This window comes from Erinaceus europaeus, chromosome 20 (assembly GCF_950295315.1).
Source record: "Erinaceus europaeus chromosome 20, mEriEur2.1, whole genome shotgun sequence".
Taxonomy (NCBI): domain Eukaryota; kingdom Metazoa; phylum Chordata; class Mammalia; order Eulipotyphla; family Erinaceidae; genus Erinaceus; species Erinaceus europaeus.
Genome location: NC_080181.1, coordinates 6,178,147 through 6,202,396, shown reverse-complemented (window position 1 = coordinate 6,202,396; position 24,250 = coordinate 6,178,147). Strand labels below are relative to the sequence as shown.

General features: G+C 42.9%; 1 protein-coding gene across 4 annotated transcripts in view; it reads right to left on the bottom strand.

Moving 5' to 3' along the window:
• The window catches only part of DYNC2H1 (dynein cytoplasmic 2 heavy chain 1), a 197,217-nt gene extending 178,641 nt beyond the window's left edge, over positions 1-18,576 (bottom strand). For all 4 annotated transcript variants that reach the window (XM_060179749.1, XM_060179751.1, XM_060179750.1 and 1 more), the window contains exons 1-12: positions 18,273-18,576; positions 15,566-15,736; positions 13,699-13,834; positions 12,198-12,316; positions 11,001-11,145; positions 8,949-9,181; positions 8,175-8,309; positions 7,631-7,744; positions 6,768-6,879; positions 5,465-5,589; positions 3,655-3,830; positions 85-280 (exon numbers count right to left, since the gene is read on the bottom strand). In XM_060179749.1, coding sequence (XP_060035732.1) covers positions 85-280; positions 3,655-3,830; positions 5,465-5,589; positions 6,768-6,879; positions 7,631-7,744; positions 8,175-8,309; positions 8,949-9,181; positions 11,001-11,145; positions 12,198-12,316; positions 13,699-13,834; positions 15,566-15,736; positions 18,273-18,467 — 1,857 coding nt within the window. In that variant the 5' untranslated portion in view covers positions 18,468-18,576. The remainder of the gene's footprint in view (positions 1-84; positions 281-3,654; positions 3,831-5,464; positions 5,590-6,767; positions 6,880-7,630; positions 7,745-8,174; positions 8,310-8,948; positions 9,182-11,000; positions 11,146-12,197; positions 12,317-13,698; positions 13,835-15,565; positions 15,737-18,272) is intronic.
• Between the last annotated feature and the right edge of the window lie 5,674 nt (positions 18,577-24,250).

Genomic DNA, 24,250 nt, shown 5'->3' with positions numbered 1-24,250 from the left:
GTATTAGCCTAAAATGTTAAAAAACAAAACAAAATAATCTATGTTAGAAGTCATGCCTTCAAAAATATTCATATTTTTTCATACTTGTTTAAGAATAATTGCTTGCTTGCAGAATTTCTGTGCTATGTTTGCAACTTGCTGTATTTTGGCTGGAATGACAAATCCAAGTGCAGAAAGCTGACGAACTTCTCTCAGAAGAAGCACCAAACGATCTGAATAATGCACTTTTAATGACCCATCACTAGGATCCAATTCCATGATTCGACTATTAGCTTCAATACTGCAAAACAAAAATGATTAACTTTTTAAATTTCATGTTCTCCTTTTGACTTATGAAAAATACAAAAAAAATTTTTTTTTTCTTTTTTTTACCAGAACATGGCTCAGCTCTGACTTATGGTGGTACCAGAGACTGAACCTGGGACTTGGGAGCCTGAGGAATGAAAACTTTCTACATAACCAATATGCTACCTCTCCAACCCTAATACAACAGTTGTTACAGCTTTTCTATAGACAAAATTAACTCAAAGTAAAAACTATTTTTAATCAATTTCCAAGTTACCATTTTTCCAAATAGTATCTCAATTCAATATTGGTAACAAATTAAAATACCCAAAATACATCACGACATTAATATTTCAACCAAGGAATTTTTAAAGTTTTAAGTCAATTAACCTTCAGTTAAGAATCAAAGATGGGGGGCTGGGTGGTGGTGCACCTGGTTAAGTGCACATGTTAATAATGTGCAAGGTCCTCAGTTCAAGTCCCCAGTCCCCACCTGCAAGGGGAAAGCTTTCTGAGGGGTGAAGCTGTGCTGCAGGTGTCTCTCTGTCTCTCTCCCTCTTTACCACCCTCTTCTCTCTCTATTTCTGGCTGTCTCTATCCAATAAAGATAATAAAACACTTTTTTTTAAATAATCAGGTGGCTGGGCAGTAGCGCAATGGGTTAAGCACATATGGCACGAAACGCAAGGACTGTAGTAAGGATCCCAGTTCATGCCCCTCAGTTCCCCACCTGCTGGGGAAGGTCTCTTCACAAGAGGGGAAGCAGGTCTGCAGGTGTCTGTCTTTCTCTCCTCTGCTCAGTCTTCCCCTCCTCTTTCCATATCTCTCTGTCCTATCCAACAGCAGCACTAACAACAATAATAACAATGATAAACAAGGGCAACAAAACAGCCTCCAGGAGCAGTGGATTCCTAGTGTACCAAGTCACATCGATAACCCTGGAGGCAAAAAAAAAAAAAAAAAAATCAAAAGTTATCGATTTGGGAGACAGCATAATGGTTATGCACAAAATGTTCATGTCTCAGGCTGAGGCTTAGTCCCTGCACCACCACCATCCAGAGGTGAGCAGCACTCTGGTCTTTCTGTGTGATTCTCTCTGTAACTCTCTCATTAAAATAAGTAAATCTTCACAGGTGCAGTCAAACAGTGCTGCAGTTATCTATCTTTCTCTCTCCCACTCTACCCCCTCAATTTATCTCTGTCCTATCAAATAAAGTAGAATTAAAAAAAAAAGGGAAGAGGAGAATTGCTACTGGAGCAGTAACTTTGTAGTGGTGGCACAGAGCCCCAGCAATAACCCTGGTGATGATGATGATAATAATAATTGCAGTGCCACTTAAAAATAATTATCAGGGAGTTAAGCAGTAGCACAGTGGGTTAAGCACATGTGGTGCAGAGTGCAAGGACCAGCATAAGGATCCTGGTTCAAGCCCCCAGCTCCCCACCTGCAAGTGAGTCACTTCACAGTTGGTGAAGCAAGTCTGCAGGTGTCTATCATTCTCTCCCCATCTTCCCTCCTCTCTCCATTTCTCTCTGTCCTATCTAACAACAACGACATCAATAACTACAACAGCAATGAAAAACAAGGGCAACAAAAGGGTAAATATACAAAAAAATTTAAAAAACTAAATAATTATCAAAACTGACATAATATACAACACAAAGAAAAAAAGGTTTTGATTCATTTTCTAAGATACCTTCGATTTCTTTTTTCTCAGACTATCTACTTTGTTAATAACTTCACAAAAATATTAATGATAAAGAACACCAAAACAACTGTAGATATATTCAAATAATTTATTCCTTTCAATTTATTCCCAGTCCCCACCTAAAAGTGGGATGCTTCATAAGCAGTGGAGTGTTACTGCAGGTGTCTCTCATTCTCTCTCCCTATTTCTTTTTGTTGCCACCAGGGATATTGCTGAGGTTCAGTGTCTGGAACTATGAACCCACCCTCCCAGCAACCGTTTTTTCCACTTATTCTTTTTCCTTTTTTTTTTTTTTTTTTAATTTGATAGAGATAAAATGGGCGGGGTGCTAACAGAGAGAGAAAAAGAAAGATCCGGCAACATTACTTCACCACTCACGAGGTTCCCCCCTACAGGTATGGACTGAAGGCCTGAACCCAGGTCCTTGTCAGTGACATGGGCACTTAACTGGGTGTGCCACTGCTCTGTCCCAACAGTTTGCTCATTGTCACCAGAGCACTGCTCAGCTCTGCCTTATGGTGGTGCTGGGGACTGATCCTGAGATCTTTGCTGCTCTATCCTAACAGTTTGCTCATTGTCACCAGAGCACTGCTCAGCTCTGCCTGATGATGGCGCTGGGGCCTCATCCTGAGATCTTTGGTGTCTCAGGTATCAAAGTCTTTACCTTCTCTATTTCTGTCTAACAGAAAACAAATGGCTGGCTGCACCTTAGTAAAAGACTCTGGGTGGGGGTGGGGGGTTACAGGTCCTAGAAAAGGATGGCGGAGGACCTAGTGTGGGCTGTACTGTTATGTGGAAAACAGAAATGTTATGCATGTGCAAACTATTGTATTTACTGTCACCTATAAAACATTAAAAAGCAGAGAGTGACACAATCAACTAACTGTATCATCTTTTTCCAAGATTTAAAAGCTCATAACCAAAACTAACATAGCTGTGGTCCAGGAGACGGCTCAGTGGATAAAGCAATAAACTTTCAAGCATAAAGTCCCAAATTCAGTCCTTGGCAGCACATGTACCTGAGAGATGTCTGGTTCTTTTTCTGTTTGATTGTGTAGCTTCTTCATGAATAAAAAAGTAAAATTCTTTAAAAAATGAAAACTATCATAGCTTAAAGAAGGAATAGCAAGGAGCTAGGGAGACAGCATAATGGTTCTTTTATGCCTGAGGCTCCAAGTCCCAGGTTCAATCCCCAGCACCACCACAAACCAGAACTAAAGCACTACTCTGGTCTTTCTATCTTCCTCTGCATCAGTGTCTGTGTATCTCTATCTGATTAAAAAATAAAATATAGCAAGGATCAGCGTGAGGATCCCGGTTCGAGCCCCCAGCTCCCCACCTGCAGGGGAGGTGCTTCACAGGCGGTGAAGCAGGTCTGCGGGTGTCTGTCTTTCTCTCCCCCTCTCTGTCTTCCCCTCCTCTCTCCATTTCTCTCTGTCCTATCCAACAACGATGATATCAATAACAACAATAACTATAATAAAACAAGGGCAACAAAAGGGAATAAATAAATAATATTTTAAAAAATAAAATAATAAAATAAAATATTAAAAAGAGAAGAGTCTCAAGAAAATAGAAGCAATTATGACTCATTGTATCACAGCATTTGGATTAATAATGTCCCTGCATAGACTTCACTATTCAGTCCCTTAACACTTACCACAATCCAGATCGAGAGTCAGACAAACCAGACTGAATATCCCTGGACCAATCATCAAATTGTTCTTGTTCATAAAGTTTAAACTGGTCTAAGAGATCTTCAGCACTTCGATGAAAAGACCGAAATCCTGACAAGTCTGATAAAAGAGCTTCTGCAATCTTGATAGTATCATCTACCTTAAAAAGTCAAATTAAAAGAATATTTATTATTTATTTTTAAGACTTCTTTCTTTATGAGAAAGATAAATGGTGGAGAGAATCTGAGTAGCACGTTGGCATATGCAATGGCAGAGACTGAAGCAGAGACCTCATGCATGAGAATTCAATGCTTTATCCATCTGCTACCTTCCAGGCCACTAAAGGGAAATATGCTATTACAATTCTAACAATTTAGTATGAATCTCTTTATGATTTTCCCTGCACCTACAAACAGCATAACAGAGTATCTGAAAAGTGAATATAAGGGGGCCAGGCAGTGGTGCACTTGGTTAAGTGCACACAGTTCAAAGCATAAGGATTCCGGTTCAAGCCCCCCACTCCTCACCTGCAAAAAGGGTCACTTCACAAGCAGTGAAGCAGGTCTTCAGGTGCTATCTTTCATTCTCCCTTTCTATCTTCCTCGCCCCTCTCTATTTCTCTCTGTCCTATGCAAAAAAATCAGGAAAAAAAAATGGCCACAGGAGTAGTGGATTCCTAGTGCAGGCACCAAGCCCCAGCAATAACCCTGGAGGCAAAAAAAATAATAATAATAATTAAATATAAAAAATCAGTCCTTACTTTCTGACAGCAAAGCACAAAAGGAAGCTACGCATAAGACATAATTTGAAGGGTGAGATAAAAAAAAATAATCCCAATGACTTTATGAGGAAATGTCAAAAATCTAGCAGTACTTAACATGCTAAGTAATAATTCTGAACCTTTGCAAAATGCTCTGCTTAACAGCTAAAACAATAACTGAGTATCTTAAAGGATAGAAATACTGAAAAGGTGACTGACAGAATCAAGAAGAATATTTTTAAAAATACAGTAATATTAAGGGAGTCTGGCAGTAGTGCAGCGGGTTAAGCATAGGTGGCGCAAAGTGCAAGGACCAGAGTTAGGATCCCTGTTCGAGCCCCCGGCTCCCCACCTGAAGGGGAGTCGCTTCACAGGTGAGTGGCTGAGCAAGTTGTGGTCTATATACACAATGGAATGCTACTCAGCTGTTAAAAATGGTGACTTCACCATTTTCAGCCCATCCTGGATGGAGCTTGAAGCAATTACATTAAGTGAGGTAAGTGAGAAACAGAAGGATGAATATGGGATGATCTCACTCACAGGCAGAAGTTGAAAAACAAGATCAGAAAGGAAAACACACAGCAGAACTTGGAGTGGAGTTGGTGTATTGCACCAAAGTAAAAGACTCTGGGATGGGAGGGAGGGCTCAGGTCCTGGAACACAATGGCAGAGGACCTAGTGGGGGTTGTATTGTTATGTGGAAAACTGGGAAATGTTATGCATATACAAACTATTGTATTTACTGTCGACTGTAAAACACTAATCTCCCAATAAAGAAATTTTTAAAGATAAATTCTAAAAATGGTAAATAATCTGTTAATTGCTAAGTAAGCAATAACAGATCCTTAAACTCTCACTGCCCCCTTTTCTTTTTCTTCCAGATTCTTATTTTCCACATGAAAATTACAAGAATATACCAAGGAGAACAGAATGCTTTTAATGGAGAGTGTCATCCACATTATATAATGGACTTTATAACCAGCATTCATTAAAATTCATTAAATCTAAAAAAAAAAAAAACATTAAATCTGTACCTTTAGCTGCAATTGGCGAACCCAAACTATATTGTTGACAACTTCTGAAAGGTTTCTACCAGAAAGTGGTCCAGATGCATCGCCAGGAGTTCCCCGGCACCGATTCTCAAAGTCTGACCGAAAATCTATAAAACAAGGAAAGAAAGGCAGATCAGAGGCTGAAATCTGGACTAGGCAAGTTCTGTTGCAACAGAAGAATTTGGGAAGGAGATTGAGTGGATAGAGGCCTAGTGCATTATGATGCTGGAGGAGGACCCAGGCAAGTGGTGGGAGTGGTGTGCAGACACCTATTGTGGAAAGACGTTAAACTGTACCCACGTGACCAGAGGGCTTGTAAATCAGCATTTCCCTAATGAAGCAGTAACACACATATTCAGCAAGATTTTTTTTTTTGCCTCCAGGGTTATTGCTGAGACTCTGCACTAGGAATCCACTGCTCCTGGAGGCTATTTTTTTCCATTTTGTTGCTCTTGTTATTGCTATTGTTGGATAGAATAGAGAGAAATAGAGTGAGGTGGGGAAGACAGAGAAGAGAAAGACACCTGCAGACCTGCTTCACCTCTTGTGAAGCAACCCCCCCCCCCCCGTAAGTGGAGAGCTGGGGGCTTAAATTGGGATCCTTACTCTGATCCTTGCACTTCACGCCATGTGTGCTTAACCGGCTGCACTACTGTTACTGCCTGGCCCCCACAAAAATTCTCTAAATGCTTTTCATGTACCAAAAACTCTTAACAGAGTGATTGATAGGAAGAAGATAGTTTATCTGTATCTTCAAGTGTTTTAACATATCAAATGAAGCATAGAAACAAAATAACCAACCAATTCTTCTTAATTAAGTAACACAGAAGTAGTAAACTAATTCCCCATGTCATACACTTTTTTTTTTCCTCCTGGGTTATCACTGGGGATTGGTGCCTGTACTACGAATCCACTGCTCCTGGAGGCCATTTTTCCCATGTTGTTGTGATTGTTGTAGTTGTTATTGTTGTCATAGCTACTGTTGTTGTTGGATAGGACAGAGAGAAGTCAAGAGAGGAGGGGAAGACAGAGAGGGGGAGAGAAAGACAGACACCTGCAGACCTGCTTCACCGCCTGTGAAGCGACCCCCCTGCAGGTGGGGAGCTGGGGTCTCGAACCGGGATCCTTACTCCGGTCCTTGCGCTTCGTGCCATGTGCGCTTAACCCACTGTGCTACCACCCAGCCCCCCATAATATATACTCTTAACCTTAAACAAGATGTATTGGGGGAAGTAGCCTAAAAAATGTCAAGAAGTACTGTAATCTAGAAAAAAAAAATGTTTACCTCTAACTGAATCCACAAGTCTTGCCAATAAAGTTTCTCTTTCTAACATCAATTCTTTGCTTATAGTCGGCCTCTTCACCAGCTCTTTATATTTCAGAAATGCTTGAAGAAGCTATTAAGCAAATATATATATATATGTTCATTCCCCGTAGACAGAATTTGTAAAGACATTTATCTCATAAAAGAGCTTAAGAGAAATATCCACTTGATGTATTTCAGGTGGAAATTGCATGGGATTGTGCCCCTCTTACCCTACAATCTTGTCAATCATTACTAAATCACTAATAGGGAAAACTACTCCCACCCCACCCCAAACATATGCCCATTGCCACCACCATGCACTGGTACCCCAAGTCGTCCCCACTGCCTCTCTTTATCCTCAATGCCCACAGCCCTTTGTGTGATGGAATATATCCAACCCAATACTCCATTTTCTTAAAAGAAAAGTGAAAATGAAATTCCAGCACAGCAAATTAAGCGTTGCTTTTTTTTTAGATAGGGAAATTAAGACGGGAGATAGACAAGGAAAGACACCTTCAGCCCCACTTCACCGTTCGTGAAGCTTTCCCCCTGCAGGTGGGGTCCTGGGGCTTTAAGCTGGCTCCTAGCACATTGTAATGTATGTAACAGGGTACACCAGCACTTGGAAAGGATTTGGTGTACTGCATCAAAGTAAAGGACTCTGGAGCCAGGGGGAGGGTTCAGGTCCTGGAATATGATGGCAGAGGAGGACCTAGGTGTAGGGTTAGAGTGTTATGTGGAAAACTTATAGAAAAGTTGCATGTGTACAAACTACCGTATTTTACTGTTGACTAAACCATTAATCCCCCTCCCAATAAAGGAAAAAATATTTCAACTTTTACCTGCTGTGGACTATCCTGAATTTCTGAAAAATAATTTTTCAATTTGCCTGCTATTTTTTGTTCTGCAGGAGCAGTAATTTTTTCATATTGAGACACTGCAGCTTTCCACAAAGGCTAAACAAACAAATGATACTGTTAGACTTTAACATTGTACTTACTGGATACAGACAGAAATCAGGAGGAAAGGGGGAGATAAGAGAGGATGAGAGGCAGAGAGACACTTATCGCACTGCTTCACCACTGGTGAAGCTTTTCCCTGCAGATAGGGAAGGGATTGAACCTGGATCCCTGTACATTGTAACATGTTAACGGTTACAAGGTAACACTGTAACTGGGTGCACCATTTTCTTTCTACCAGAGTACTGATCAGCTCTGGCTTTTTGGTGGTGCCACTGATTGAACCTGGGACTTCAGAGCCTCAGGAATGAGAGCCTCTTTGCATAACCATTATGCCATCTACCCCTGCCCTTCAAGCATTCTTTTAAAGGTGTCTTCAAAATAAACCATCAAAAAAGGAAAATAGGCAAATATATAAATATTCAACCTCAGTGTACGGATTATACTGAACAGGATTCAGGCCAGTAAAAGGTTCAAACACTCGAGCCAGACAAATGACTTTCTCTTCACTCTCCGGTAAAAAATAGAGAAGTTTCTCATGAATTGTTCTAACAGCCAAGACCTAGAATGTTAAAACAAGAAATCTAAATCAATACAACTGTACTGTAAATGTAGTCTATAAGGATTTCTTTCAAATTGATTCTCTTAAATAAACCAAAACTATAATCTAGAAAATCATCCTTCATCAGCGGTGATATTGGAAAACAACAAAGTGACATCACAGCACTGTAAGTGCATCTAATTCTCATGAAGGTTATCTATGGTCCAAATATTGTGAAGTTTACAGAGGGATGGCAGAGTAAGGTGCGTGCTATACCATGCACATGTCCCATGTGTCAACCCCAGCACCACATGGAAAGTAGGATGGCACGGGAGGAAGCTCCAATGCTGTAGTGCGTCTCCCTCTATTTGTATCTCTCTATATATATATGAATAAAAAGTGGCCCAGAGTGGTCAAGTCCCACATGCATGTTGAAGTCCTAGTTCAGCAAAAATAAACAGTTTAAGAAAAGTTTGTTGCCAGCAAGATAGCTTAGCTGGAAGTCCAGCTATCACTGTACCATGAGTCCCTAAGCCATCTCCCCCACCTGTTTACATCACTTCTACCAGATATGCAGCAACTACTGACTACAGGGCACATTTAAGCAACCGAGCACCTATTTCACAGTTAAAGACAAGAATCCAAATAACCAAATGATACCTCTTCAAGACGCTTCCCAAGCTTGTCCAGAGTTTCAGGGAAATACTTCTCATTTTTCCAGGGATGAGGAACAAAGCGCTGCCACACTTGGCCCGTGAGATGGTTACAGGCCATCACCCACTGCTCGCAAATGGAGATGCCAGCGTTCAGATTCTCTTTCACAACATAGTAAGCATCTCCCCACAGGTTCAAAGCTCCCAACTTTTTCTGAACAAATCTTCCAAACGAACCACCTAGTAAGACATAAAGCAAAACTTTTGAGTGAAACTTTCCTGCAACACCATTTTCCCCTTTAAGGCTACAGACACCTACACATAAAGAAAGCAATTAATTGGAGGTCAGGGAGTGGCACAGTACGACATGCAAGGACCTGCACAAGGATCCCAGTTTGATCCCCCAGCTCCCCACCTGCAGGGGGTCACTTCACAAGCAGTGAAGCAGGTCTGCAGGTGTCTAACTTTCTCCCTCTCTCTCCCCCTCTCTATTTCCCTCTCCTCTCTCAATTTCTCTCTGTTCTATCAAATAAAATGGGGGGAAAAAAACGGCTGCAGGGATCAGTGGATTCATAGTGTAGTCCCAGAACCCCAGATATGACCCTGGAGGCAAAATTTAAAAAAAAAAAGGCAATTAATTCTGGGAACAAAAGCATCCCCACCAAGCAGCTACTGTCTCCAAATGAATGTCCTCCCTGCCAAGGGAGCCCTGCTAGTGGGCCCAATACCATCCTGATTTCTGTATATGTACAGGCAAAACCAGCACTCCTTAGTAGGATAGACTTTTTCCACACAGCTACTAATTCTACACTTCCTCTTACCTTTTTGTGACAAGTATGACAAGGAAGCATTTTGCCTAAAGCAATTAACAGAATTCACTTACAACAAGATCAAAATAATATTCAATGAGCAATTTAAGAGACTATAGGTAGAATACTAGTAAGTCCTAAACTGTCAAGAACAGTTTCCCAAAAAATGCATGCACACAATCGTTTGTGTGTTTGTGTCTTTGAACAGCCATGTACATCTTTTTTCTTTAGTAGAACAAGGGCCTAACATATACACAATTTTACTGCTTCTCGTTGTGTATTCATTCAGATACTGAGAGAGAACATAGCACCAGAGCTTCCTTAGAGTCATGACATTCCCATGTGGTGCTAGGACTCCGATCTGAGGAGCATGAATAGCAAGGTACACATCCCACCAGGTGAGCTTTCTGGTCCTGGCACATCTGTTTCAAGTATAGCAGTGTGCAAGCTGTTCTCTTGTGTTTTGTTGGGGTTGTTGTGTTTTTTTTTCCTCCAGTCACTAGAGCTTGGTGCCTGCACTACGAATCCCCCACTCCTGGTGGCTGTTTTTTCTGTCTTTTTTTTTTCCCCATTTATTAGAACAGAGAGGATGGGGTAAGGAGAGAGAGAGGGAGAAAGACACCTGCAGAGCTGCTTCACTGCTTGTGAAATAGAGCCCCCGCATGTGGGGAGCGGGGGGTTGAGTCCTGATGCATGGTAATACACGCAGTCTACCAGGTGCACCAGCACCCACCAGTATTTGTTTCTTGCCACTAGGGTGTTATGGGGGCTTGATGCCCGTACTCTCCACGGCAACTTTGCAAGTGGTAAAGCAGTGCTGCAGGTATCTCCTGCTCCCTCTTCCTCTCCATCCCCCTTCTCTGTTTCTCTGTCCTATCAAATCATCTAAGTAAAGTTATCAAGAATTTATGTAAATTTAGTTGCAAGAATTTGTTATTTAAATTAGCCAACTATATGGAAATGCTTACTTAAGTAGTCCTTTAAGATTGCTGTGATAATTCAAGGAATATTACAATAAGTTAAAAAAAAAAACAATGACAAAGTAAAATAGGCTTTTAAAATCTCTCTCTCTCTTTTTTTTTTTTTTTTTTTTACCGGAGCACTGCTCAGCTCTGGCTTATGGTGGTGCAGGGGATTGAACCTGGGACCTTGGAGCCTCAAGCATGAGTCTCTCTTTGCATAACCATTATGCTACCTACCCTCTACCCAGCTTTTAAAATTAAAAAAAAAAAATTTTTCCTTGCTAGTACCTATGATGTCTAATAGATGCAGCATCCGAGACTCAGGATAGTGATCATGTTCTGTTTGTCTCCACACGTCATCTACCACGTCCCGAGTAGTCTCCACCAAGTCAGCCACTTCCAACAAGGACAGACTGTCCAGATTATAAAATTCCTAGAAGCCAAAATGAACTCATATTTGTACCTTGGACTAAACAGTCAAATCCTCTTAATTTTTTTCAACTGCTACAATTATAGTTTCTCCCATACTGTCTTCTTCTTTTTCAACCAGATTATATACTTCTTTAAGCCAAAAGAAAACAACAATTGACAAACAGTTTTTCATTAATAACTGCCCTGGTCTAATATCCTTTAAATTCTGATTTAAATGTATTTACTTAACAGAAGAAGCCTTATGTCCACATATATATACTACACATTGTATCCCTCAACATCACCTGCTCGTGTGTCATCACCTACTCATGTAGCACTGCAGTGTGTTAACAATATAAAGGGTATCAGTACACATACCAGCGTCTGTTCCAGAAAAAAAACATTTCAAATGTTTCATTAAGAGGACATTATTAAAATATTGGGTGCAATTTACTATGTATTTATTTTGAAGAGATGTTTCCATACACATTCCTAAAATGTGTAATTTCTATATCCCTCTGTAAATAATCAAATAAGGTGGTCCAGGAGGTGGTCCAGTGGATAAAGCACTGAACTCTCAAGCATGAGGTCCTGAGTTCAATCCCTAGCAGCACATGTATCAGTTCAGTGATGTCTGGTTCCTTCGCTACTCCTGTCTTTCTCATAAGTAAATAAATTTAAATAATTATAATCAAATAAGTATACCAAAACCTTGCATATATCGGATTATTTCAAAATGCTAATTTTAATAAAAATGCATTCTGGCAAAACAAAATTGCACCTACATGAAAAAACCTGTCATTGTATTAGGTCTTTGTTTCTATTGCCCACTTACAAAAAAGTGGGGGCTTGTTTTGTTTAGTTTTTGTAAATTACTAGAGCTTAGCATTTAAGTTTTTTTTTAATTTTGGATTTCTATGTTGTTGTGATATTTACTTAAGCATACTCTACTTATATGAAGGAGACATTTTGTTCATAGACATCAACGATTTGAAAACACAGCTAAATCTAGTAGAAACCTAAACCTAAAATACTTTTAGAAATGTGGCACAGATCTACAGAGAAATGACATACTCTTGCAACTGTTTCAAATAATTCTTTAAAATAAGTGGCTCTTTCTTTACTAATCTGTTTATTTCCACGATGTGCTTGCTCTATCCAAAACTGGAACTCATCACTTGGTGTAAGAATGCCTAAAAAATGTAAATGGGAGAAAAGAAATATCAATTAAAAATAAAGAACCTTTACACTTGCAAATTCCCACACTCTTATTTACAAATGTCACCCAGCTCCTCTAATTTTTCAAGCAAAGTACAAAACTATACACATCATATTAGGCAGTGGTTTGTATATGGCATGAATCTCATATTATTTCATAGAATTTGTTTAGCAATAAAATTATAATTAACTTCAATTAAAATAATTTTAAAATAAGAGTCAATGGTAGGTCAGCAAAATCACTCATCTGAAAAATGCGCTGCTTTGCCATGTGAGCAATTCAGGTTTGCGTCCAGCCCACACCACACTGACATTTCAGTGTTGTGGTTTCCTTCTTTCCCTCTCTAGCTTTCTCTCTCTTTGTATCTGCATTTTATATACATATATATATACATATATACATGTATATGGAGGTAGCACTGCATTAGAGCACTAAACTCACAAGTATAAGACTATGTTTGAAGTCCAGTACAGATGCCAATACTACTCTGACCTCTCTCCCCCTTCTATCTCCCTCTCTCTCTGAAATTCCCCTTTCTCAGTCTCCCTATCGAGAAATAAATCTAAGTCTTTAAAAATAGAGAATATACAATGGTGAAGCAAAAAAAAATACACACACACACACATATATAGCTTTTATCATTACAAAACAAAATTAATCAATCTGTTATTGGTGGATTCTAGATTTACAATTAACTTGCTAATATTTATTCATAAGCTAAAATCAATAGTGTTTTGTGACAATTCATTGATGTGTAGAGAGCAGTGAAAAGTTGACTCTACACATGTTCACAAGGATAAACAAGATGTGGCCCTCTGCCTTGTCTCGTAGCTCCAACTGTAACAAGTACCCCCCAACCCTGGCCCCAGACATCCCTCTTTTTTAAGACAGAGTGAAAGACATCACAGTACCAAAGCTCCCTTCAATGAGGCGAGGTCAAACTCAAACCTGACTTGTGTAACTGGCAAGGCAGCATCCATCCAAGTGAACTACTTCAAAGGTCCTCAAGCGCCCTTTCCGCTGGTCATTTCTGAGGTGTGTGTGTTTCTGGTGTGTGTGTTTCTCCTGCTTATTTTGCTGCCTAACACAACCGAGACATGACTGTGCCGTCTAGTGTTTCTAGCCAAAAAACCACTGTCACCTTTCCTTGGGCAAGGGAACATGTGTGCTTAACTAGGTGCTTCACCCCAAGGCCCTCAATTTTTTTTTAATAATAAAATAAAAAATAGATAAGAAGCTCAAGTTCTGTAGATGATCCAGAAATGTAGGGAAAATTTTGTGAAATAATTATTGACTTAATATGTACTAGTAAAGCAATCATTTCTCAATTTCTGTGCTAAAACAGTGATTGTATACCTCTTACATCATCTTCCTTCAATTTCATTTTTGACAAGTTAGTGTCTGATCTTCGTAGAACTACACCTAGCCCAGCTTCTAGTTCACTCAAGAGATTCTGAAGTTTAGGATCAAAGCTCCTGCTCCATTCCTGATCCTTAAAAAAATAAGCAATAATAAAAGTCAAGAGCAAACCGATCAAAAGATTACAAAATTGACTTCCTAAAAATACTGTCTAAAGAACTAACCCCAATATATAATATATGCTTGTTTTACTTAAAGTCTGTGACTAACTCCCTCTTACCAAGGACAAAAAAAGGAAAAAAAACTCTTCTTCAACAGTTGAAACTTGATAAAGATGGGCAGAAGGTAGGTAGCATGTTTACGCAAAGAAACTCTCATGCTTGAGGATCCAAAGTCTCAGGTTCAATCTCCCACACCACCATAAACCAGAGCTGAGCAGTGCTCTGGTTTAAAAAAAAAAAAAAACACTTGATAAAGATCACCTTGTTAAAGTCAAGCTGATATGGAGGCCAGGTAGTGTCCTGCCTTGTAAAGAGCACACATTACAATGCACATTACAATGCACAGAGAAGCAGGTTCAAGTTCCTGGTCTCCATCTGTACGGGAAAAGCTTTGCTAGTGGGGAAACAGGGCTGCAGGTGTCTGTCTGTCTCTCTCCCTCTCCCTTCCCCCTCCTCCTCTCAATTTCTTTATCTCCAATAGTAAAAAAATAAATAAATAAATTTAAAAAGTCAAGTTGATGGAAACTGTTTTATAATGGTCTCTAGTTTTATCAATGAAACTTTAAATTTTAAAGAGGGGCTTGGGAGGTAGCTCAGTGGGCAGAGCATATGTTATTCATCTGTGAGGTCCAGGGCTGGAGACCACAAGACCAACACCACAAAGAAGCACCACAGACAGACCTCAGGAATGCTGGAGAACTATGGGGTCTCTCCTACTTTCTCCTTACTCTGACTTGAAAATAGAAAATAAAATAACAGGGCAAGAGGTAGCTTAGCAATAGATCACATGAGCAAAGCCCCATTCAATCTCTGGAGCCCCATTAATAAAATGTGGTTTGTGGGGACGGGCGGTAGCTCAGTGGGTTTAAGCACACATGGCACAGAACAGGGACCGGCATTAGGATCCCGGTTTGAGGCCCTGGCTCCCCACCTGCAGGGGGGTCACTTCACAAGTAGTGAAGCAGATCTGTAGATGTCTATCTTTCTCTCCTGTCTTCCCCTCCTCTCTCGATTTCTCTGTCCTATCCAACAACAACAGCTATTACAACAATAACAATACAACCACAACAAGGGCAACAAAATAGGAAAAATAGCCTCCAGGAGCAGTGGATTCATAGTGCTGGCACCAAGCCCCAGGAATAACCCTGGAGGCAAATATATATATATATATAGTTTGTTTAGTTTTATTTTGCACAGCCAGTGCCTCCACGTGTGTTCTCACTGCTTCAGGTCACCTTTTCATCCAGTGACAAAGAGAAATGGGAGACAAAGATGTTCCGCAGCACCAGAGTATCCTCAGATGAGTTAGTACCTTTCACATGTTGCTAGAGATGAAGCCTGGCCTGGCACAGCAGATGGGGGAGTGCACCCAATACAACACACATTTTAGCCATCACAAAGACCCAGGCTTAAGCCCACATGCAAAGGGGGAACACTTCCCAATCAGTGAGGCAGTGCTGTTTTATCTCCCTTCTCTCTCCCCTGGAAGCAGTGGAATTGCACAAAGGGAGTGAGGTGAGGGGGTGTATATTTAAATCAAAACTTAAAATACTAATAATATGAACAGTATTTATATTTGTCTATGAATATATTCATCCAAATACCTATGTAAAAAAATAACACAGCTACTTTAATTTACTCACCTTTAACAACATTGGTGCAAATACTTGCCGTACTGCTTGGTAAAGGGAATTTATAGGTGAATCTAACATAGATGAGATAAGTATATTATTGTGTAGATTCTGGTCGGTAATTACTTCTGGTCGCAGCTTAAAAAACACCAGCACTTTATCTTTTGTATCAGCAAAATCAATCTACAATAATAAGCATATGGTTGTGTTATCTTCTTGAAACTTAATATTTGAAAGAAATTGTTTTCTAAAAACACTATAATTTATCTTTATATAAGTCGCTTTTTTCCCCTTTTGTTGCCCTTGCTTTTTTAATCGTTGTGGTTATTATTGTTACTGATGTCATTGTTGTTGGATAGGACAGAGAGAAATGGAGAGGAGGGGAAGACAGAGAGGGGGAAAGACAACTGCAGATCTGCTTCACCACCAGTAAAGCTGAAGCAATGAAGGTGGGGAGCCAGAGGCTCCAACAGGATTCTTGCTCTGGTCCTTGCGCTTCGCTCCACAGGTACTTAACCCACTGCGCTACCACCGACCCTTATAAATCACTTTAAGCATAAAAGCGAATGATTCCTGGCAGGAGATACAACCAGTGGAGCAGCTGACTTTCACAGCATGAGGTCGCTGTAGTGCGGCATATGCCTGAGTGATGTTCTAGTTCGCTCTATACCTAATAGGTTTTTTTTAAGAAGAACTTGAAAGGGAGTCGGGCTGTAGCGCAGCGGGTTAAGCGCAGGTGGCGCAAAGCACAAGGACCGGCATAAGGATCCCGGTTCGAACCCCGGCTCCCCACCTGCAGGGGAGTCGCTTCACAGGCGGTGAAGCAGGTCTGCAGGTGTCTATCTTTCTCTCCTCCTCTCTGTCTTCCCCTCCTCTCTCCATTTCTCTCTGTCCTATCCAACAACGACGACAACAACAATAATAACTACAACAATAAAACAACAAGGGCAACAAAAGGGAATAAATAAATAAAATAAAACATTTAAAAAAAAAAGAATAACTTGAAAAAGCTAATAAATAAATAAATAAAATTAAAATAAGGGGCCCGGGCAGTAGCACAGCGAGCGGATTAAAGCGCCAAGCACAAGGACCAGAGTAAGGATCCCGGTTTGAGCCCCGGCTTCCCACCTGCAGGGGAGTCGCTTCATAGGCAGTGAAACAGGTCTGCAGGTGTCTATCTTTCTCTCCCCCTCTCTACATTTCTCTCAGTCCTATCCAACAATGACGACAGCAATAACAACAATAATAACTGCAACAAGGGCAACAAAAGGGGGAAAAAACGGCCTCCAGGGGCAGTGTATTTGTGGTGCAGGCACCGAGCCCCAGCAATAATCCTGGAGGCAAAAAATCAAAAAAAAAAAATCATATTGCCAATAATCTGTTCCTTAAGATTATCTGACAACGAGAGGCCAGGCGGTGGCACATCCAGGTAAGCGCACTTTGTAATTAACTAAGTGCGAGGACCTGGTTTGATTCGCTTCACAAGTGAAGCAGGTCTGCAGGTGCTTGCCCTTCTCTCGCCCTCTTCATGTTCTCTACTCTCTCAAATTCTCGCTGTCTTAATGAAAGTTAGTTGGGGGAGAGGGAAAAAGTAGTTGGTGTGAGGGGCCAGGAGTTGTAGTGCTTGCACTGCGCTCCAGCGGCAACCCTAGTGGGGGAAAACATTCTGAGGTTGGGAAGACAGCATCATCTGCAAAACAAGGCTCATTCGTGAGGCTCTGAGGCCCCAGGTTCAATCCCCAGCACCACCATAAGCCAGAGCTGAGCAGGGCTCACCCGCGTGCCTTTGTCTTTCATTAAAATAAATTTTAAAAGGTCATCTGGCATCTAAGCGGGGCCATGCACTGCTACCTGCAGCACTGGGGGCCAGATGACAGGCCAACTCTGAGCAGCGGTGCTCACTGCGGACAGCCCTCTGTCGCGGACTCCACAACCACAACACAGACCCTCTAGCCTGGAAGCACAGCCTTCAAGAGAAGCTTTTTAAAATTACATACAAATTGAAATCACAGGTCCCCGAAGACATTCAGGTTGTCTATCTCCCACAATGCTCTTTACGGGGACCCTCCCCCCCACACACAAAAAAATTCCTTAAATTGTTCATGCACCTAACTTTTAAAACACTCAAGGCACATTCCAACAAGTTTAACACTAGGCTGGGTGTGGAGGGGAGGGGGCGCCAGGTGGGGCGGGGGTGCAGGGGGCTGAGTCCCCAGGCCGGGGTGCGGGGCGGGGGCGCGGGGGGCTGAGTCCCCAGGGCGGGGTGCGGGGCGGGGGTGCGGGGGGCTGAGTCTCCAGGCCGGGGTGCGGGGCGGGGGTCCGGGGGGCTGAGTCCCCAGGCCGGGGTGCGGGGCGGGGGTGCGGGGGGCTGAGTCCCCAGGGCGGGGTGCGGGGCGGGGGTGCGGGGGGCTGAGTCCCCAGGGCGGGGTGCGGGGGGCTGAGTCCCCAGGCCGGGGTGCAGGGCAGGGGTGCGGGGGGCTGAGTCCCCAGGGCGGGGTGCGAGGCGGGGGTCCGGGGGGCTGAGTCCCCAGGGCGGGGTGCGGGGCGGGGGTGCGGGGGGCTGAGTCCCCAGGCCGGGGTGCGGGGCGGGGGCGCGGGGGGCTGAGTCCCCAGGGCGGGGTGCGGGGGGCTGAGTCCCCAGGCCGGGGTGCGGGGCGGGGGCGCGGCGGGCTGAGTCCCCAGGGCGGGAGGGCGGCCGAAGCGCGAGCCCCGGGCGCACCGCGGTGGAGAAGACGAGCCCCGCGTCGCCGCGCTGCGCCCGCAGCAGCATCTGGTTGCCGTCGTCCAGGAAGTTGTTGACCTCGGGGAGGCCGTGCGGGGCGGGCGGGTCGCCGGCGTCCGGCCACAGGCCGAAGTAATTCTGGGTGGTCGTGAGGATGAAGAGCTTCCGGACGTCCGCAGACTCGCCCGTCATGGCTCGGGCGGCGTGGGGCCGCGGAAGCCCGGGCTAGGAGAGAAGCGCGGCCCGCAGCGAGCTGAGAGGCAGCCCCGCACCGCTCACACTCGCGCAGCTTTACGGTTGCCCCGGGCGGTCACTATGGCAACGGCGGAGCCCGTGGACGTTGCGCCTCGTGCGCGCGTACGCAGGGCGCGGGGAGACGATCGAGCACCTCGGAGTTCCCTCTTAGCTGCTCGCCGGGGTGGTCGATTGGCGGGGCTTGGGGGGTCGCAGATCTGTGCGGACCTGCCTGTGCGGACCTGCCTGTGCGCAGGGGTCCGGCCTGGCTGCTGAGCACCTGAGTCTGTCCAACTGGCAGCAGGGGACACACACAGCCAAGGCCGGAATGAGCCCTTTAAGAGGTCCCCGCTTTAAAGTCACCGCTCAGAGACCTTGACGAAAAAGTTCAATTAAATGCCAATTTATTTTTCACCGTTACTAATTTCTGGAGGAAATGAACCGATAAGTTATCCTCGCGGTCATTACACTAATACACAGGCAAATATGATGATGTATATTAGTGTATTCTATAAGAAGCACAACAAAATCTAAAGAATTTTGGAGGAGCCAGGTGGTAACAAACCTGGTTAGGAGCACACACTAGAGGGCACAAGGACCCGGGTTCGAGCCCCTGGTTCCCACCTGTAGGGGGAAAGCTTCACAAGTGGTGAAGCAGGGCTGCAGGTGTCTCTCTGTCTCTCTCCATCTCTTTCTCACCCCCTCAATTTTCTCTGTCTCTGTCTAATAATAAATAAATTAATTAAACATTTCCCTTTCATGTTGATTAAAACATAATAATTTTAGGAATTAAATTGGACTTCACCATTTCCTACCCCATGACATTACTATAAACTATTAAAACACTGGACATTTACTCCAATGTTCATCAAAGACTCCACTCAATAATTATCTTCTAGAAGTGTTTACTACAAATTGCTATGGGTCAAGCAATGAAGTAGATCATAGAGACCAGTCCCTGTGCTCATGTAACTTTTGTTCTCATGTCAGCCCTGCGTGTTTGTAAAGCTGCATCGCAATGTCCCACTGAAGTCTGCTGCACCTAAACAAAGTTATGTGATAATCATTAGTCTGGGAAAGCAGTGCTTTTTTAATTTTCCTTTCAGTGTAATGAAGGATGACAGTAAAGCTGTCATTTTTTGTTTGCTTTCTTGCCACTACAGCTATTGCCTTCACAATGAATTTGCCACTCCCAGTGGTCTTTTTATTTTTTTTATAGAAAAAAGAAATTGAGAGGGAAAAGTGAAAATACAGTGGGGAAAAGAAAGACAGACACCTGCAGACCTGCTTCACCTCTTGTGAAGCTTCTCCCCTGCAGTTTGGGGACTATGGGCTTCAACCTGGATCCACATGCATGGTGATATGTGCACTCTACTGGGTGCATCACCACCTGCCCCCAAGTATGGGCTTCTTTATGGCATACCATAAATGATATGCTTTTGTTTAAGATATTGGGCTTTTTTAAAAAAAATTTTCTATTTATTTATTTTCCCTTTTGTTTCCCTTAGTTTTATTGTTGTTGGTGGTTATTGTTGTTATTCTGTCATCATTGTTAGGGCAGAAAGAAATGGAGAGAGGAGGGGAAGACAGAGAGAGGGAGAGAAAGACACCTGCAGACCTGCTTCACTGCCTGTGAAGTGACTCCCCTGCAGGTGGGGAGCCGGGGGCTCCAACTGGGATCCTTATGCTGGTCCTTGTGCTTTGCACCACGTGCTTAACCAGCTCCACTACCGTCTGACTCCCAGATATTGAGATTTTTGTTTCATTTGTTATTGTAACATAACGGGGCCATGTTAGATACAGCCAAGAAGTGGCAAATGCAATAATAAAAATCTCAAATTTTCATTAACTAAACAGATCAGAATTTTATTTCTAGTCTAAAAGTAATATAAGACTGAAGAAAGTGTTAGTTTGACAAAAGTCGTAAAGGATCCGTTAAAAAAAAATGATGGCTGGCTTAATTGGTTAAGTTTCAGATTTCTATACCTGAGGTTTCCAGTTTGATTCCCGCTGCTACATGTACTGGAGTGGTACTCTGTGGTTTCTCTGCTCTATGTGTAACAAAGTAAATCTTGAAAACAAACAAAATGGGGGCTAGGCAGTAGCACAGCCTGTTAAGCACAGATGGTGGGAAGCATAAAGATCTGGCTTGAGCCCCTGGATTCCCACCTGCAGGGGGGGTCGCTTTATAAGTGGTGAAGCAGGTCTGCAGGTGTCTGTCTTTGTCTCCCCCTCTGTCTTTCCCTCCTCTCTCCATTTCTCTGTCCTGCCCAACAACAATGACAGCAATAACAACAATGATAAACAACAAGGGCAACAAAAGGAAAAAAATGGCCTCCAGGAGCAGTGGATTCCTAGTGCAGGCACCGAGCCCCAGTGATAACCCTGGAAGAAAAAAAAAAAAAAAAAGGCACAATTTTTTAATTTTTCTATTGCTGCCTTGGATTCACTGGAACTTCACATCAGCACTATTCCACCTTTCCCTTTTTTCCTTTCTTTCTTCAAGGCAAAAGGTGAGAAACAGAGAGACACCACAGCACTGCTGAACTGCTCAAAAAACTCTCCCTTGACTGGTGCTCCTATCTAGTGGCCAGGGGTTTGAACCCGGGTCTTCCCATAAGTTAAAGTGAGTGCTCCAGCAGGTGAGCTATCACTCATCAAATCTCTTTCATACAGACTTAAGGCAGTCATCACTGAATCAGGTTCATGTTCAAAACTTGTTTCTGGGGTTTGGTGGTGGCACACCTGGCAGAGTGCACAGGCTAATTACCATATGCAAGAATCTGGTGCCTAGTCCTCACCTACAGAGGAGAGGCTTCACAAGGCCTTCAGGTGTCTCTCGCTCTCTCTGTGCCCTACACTCCTCCACCCAACCTCCTTTTTCTCTCCCTCTCTCCCATCCTCAACCAAAAAAGAAAAAGAACAAAATGTATTATCTGAAGAGTGAAGTTACTTTACAGACACTGAACTCTAGTGATAAAGCTGGTCAATGTAGTATTTGGGAGACAGCTTCCCATGTGATTACTCAAGAATTTAGACCTTACTCATTTTGTGGCTCCCCTGTTCTCTAAGATAACAGATATATATATTTTTTTCTTCTGGTTAGCAGATAGAGAGCCTTAGGAAGGAGATTTTTTACAGTGATTCTCATCTGCAAGAAAGGGTAGGAAATGTAATCTTACTGTGTTGCCAAAGTTATGTCTGACTTAGCAAACTCATAGCACTCTGACAGAGACACCTGGAGCTACCTAGGATGAATTTGTAGACCATTTAGGCCTTAACCTTATTCCAGGCTAGTGTGGGGGTGCCTCTTCCTGGGTGCGTACTCTCTGGGTTGGAGAGAATGTGACCGGAGCTAGCCTGGGCTGCTACTCACTCAGCGATGCGAGGGAGATGACTCAGGAACATACTCGTGGTGACAAGGCAATTCGATTCTTTATTGATCAGAGAGCCCAGACTTTTAAAGCTTGGACCCAGAAGTGGCGAGTCTGAAATGGAAATGGCTATTAAAGGGGCGGAGAAAGGCAAAAAGGGCTGGAAGGTAGGAACTTCCTTAACAACTGTTGCGAGGGTTTTAACTGGTAGGATTAACAATATCCTGGAGGCATGGAGGGTCTTGAGGGTAGAAGGAAGATAGATCAAAGGAATGGAATGGGTGGGGATCTTTCAGGTGAAACAATGATTATGTAGATAAGTCTGATACGATGAGAGGATGGATGTCCCCTCAAGTCAAGCCCAGCCAAGCTCAACCACATCCTCACAATTTCCCAACACCTTAACCCACTTCAAGGTATTTGCAGGGCTGTTTGCATGGGAATGTGTGGAGTCATCCAAGAACTCTTGCCTAAGACACTTCACTTAGTTTAATGGTCTGCTCTCAGAGCACATTAAATCAAATCCAAGCAGAGAGTTCTGCACTTTCATTTGCCATAAAGCCCACAAATATACTTAGCTAATTTTAGGTTTGACTTCTACAAGGAGGCTGCAGATGCAAGCCTTTGCCACATAGAAAATGTGAGGTATATGAGAGTTCCCAGTAGGTTGAGAATTTTCTGGCTGTTTAGCCCTTAAGGAAAAAAAAAAAGTTATGGTGTGTTTTTTCTTCTATGCACATTTTTGCTCCTTGCCAATGTGATGACTATCATATTCCTAACGCCCACAAGAGAACTACAACTGTAAAATCAGTAGTACAAAGAACAATAGCTGTCTGCTTTTACATTAAAAATATGCTCTGGAGGGGGCCAGGCAGTAGTTAAGCGGTTAAGCACACATGGCACAAAACTCAAGGACAGGAGCAAGGATCCTGGTTGGTGCCTCCAGCTTCCCACCTGCAGGGGGTTCGCTTCACAAGCTGTGAAGCAGGTTTGCAGGTGTCTTATCTCCCCCAAACTTCCCTTCTTCTCTCAATTTCTCTCTGTCCAATCCAACAACAACGACAGCAATTACAACAATAACAACAACAATGATAAACCAGGGCAACAAAAGGGGGAAAAAAGCCTCCGAGAGCAGTAGATCCATGGTCAGGCACCGAGCCCCAGCAATAACCCTGGGGGGAAAAATGCTCTGAAAATGTTTAGTATTTTTAAATGCTACATACAGTTAACATTTTTAATTCTCATCATCCATATTTTCTTTATAGAGACAATGTTATTCCAAACTAAAAGCACAGTGTCATTAACAGAATCATTTTGTACGACCTTCCACATTAAGTCCATAGAAAATAAGCATGCTTCTGAGGATTCAACTTCATACTGGCCTGACTTGGGGCACGTGCCTTTTTTTTTTTTTAACTTATTCCCTTTTGTTGCCCTTGCTGTTTTATCATTGTTGTGGTTATTATTGTCATCGTTGTTGGATAGGATAGAGAGAAATGGAGAAAGGAGGGGAAGGCAGAGAGGGAGAAAGACAGACACCTGGGAGTCCGTCAGTGGCGCAGCAGGTTAAGCGCAGGTGGCACAAAGCACAAGGACCGGCATAAGGATCCTGGTTCGAACCCCGGCTCCCCACCTGCAGGGGAGTCGCTTCACAGGCGGTGAAGCAGGTCTGCAGGTGTCTGTCTTTCTCTCCCCCTCTCTGTCTTCCCCTCCTCTCTCCATTTCTCTCTGTCCTATCCAACAACAACGACATCAATAACCACAACAATGTTAAAACAACAAGCGCAACAAAAGGGAAAATAAATAAATATTAAAAAATCGAAAAAACGTATCGCACCAAAGTAAAAGACTCTGGGGGTGGGGGTGGGGAGAATACAGGTCCAAGAAGGATTCAGAGGACCTAGTGGGGGTTGTATTGTTATATGGGAAACTGGGGAATGTTATGCATGTACAAACTATTGTACTTACTGTTGAATGTAAAACATTAATTCCCCAATAATAAAAAAATTAAAAAATAGTCTTACACTAAAAAAAAAAAAGAAGGGGCAAAGTCTATTAAAAATAATAATAAAAAATAAGTTAAAAAAATTGAAAAAATAAAAAGGACACCTGCAGACCTGCTTCACCGCTTGTGAAGCGACTCCCCTGCAGGTGGGGAGCCGGGGGCTCGAACCGGGAACCTTACGCTGGTCCTGGTGTTTTGCGCCATGTGCGCTTAACCCGCTGCACTACCGCCCGACTCCCCCCCTTTTTTAAAATATCGAATCCATTTTTATATATTGGATAGAGAGATCTGCAGCACTGCTTCATGGTTCAGGGGCTTGAAACCGGGTCACCGGATGATGAAACGTGCATTGAACCAGGTGC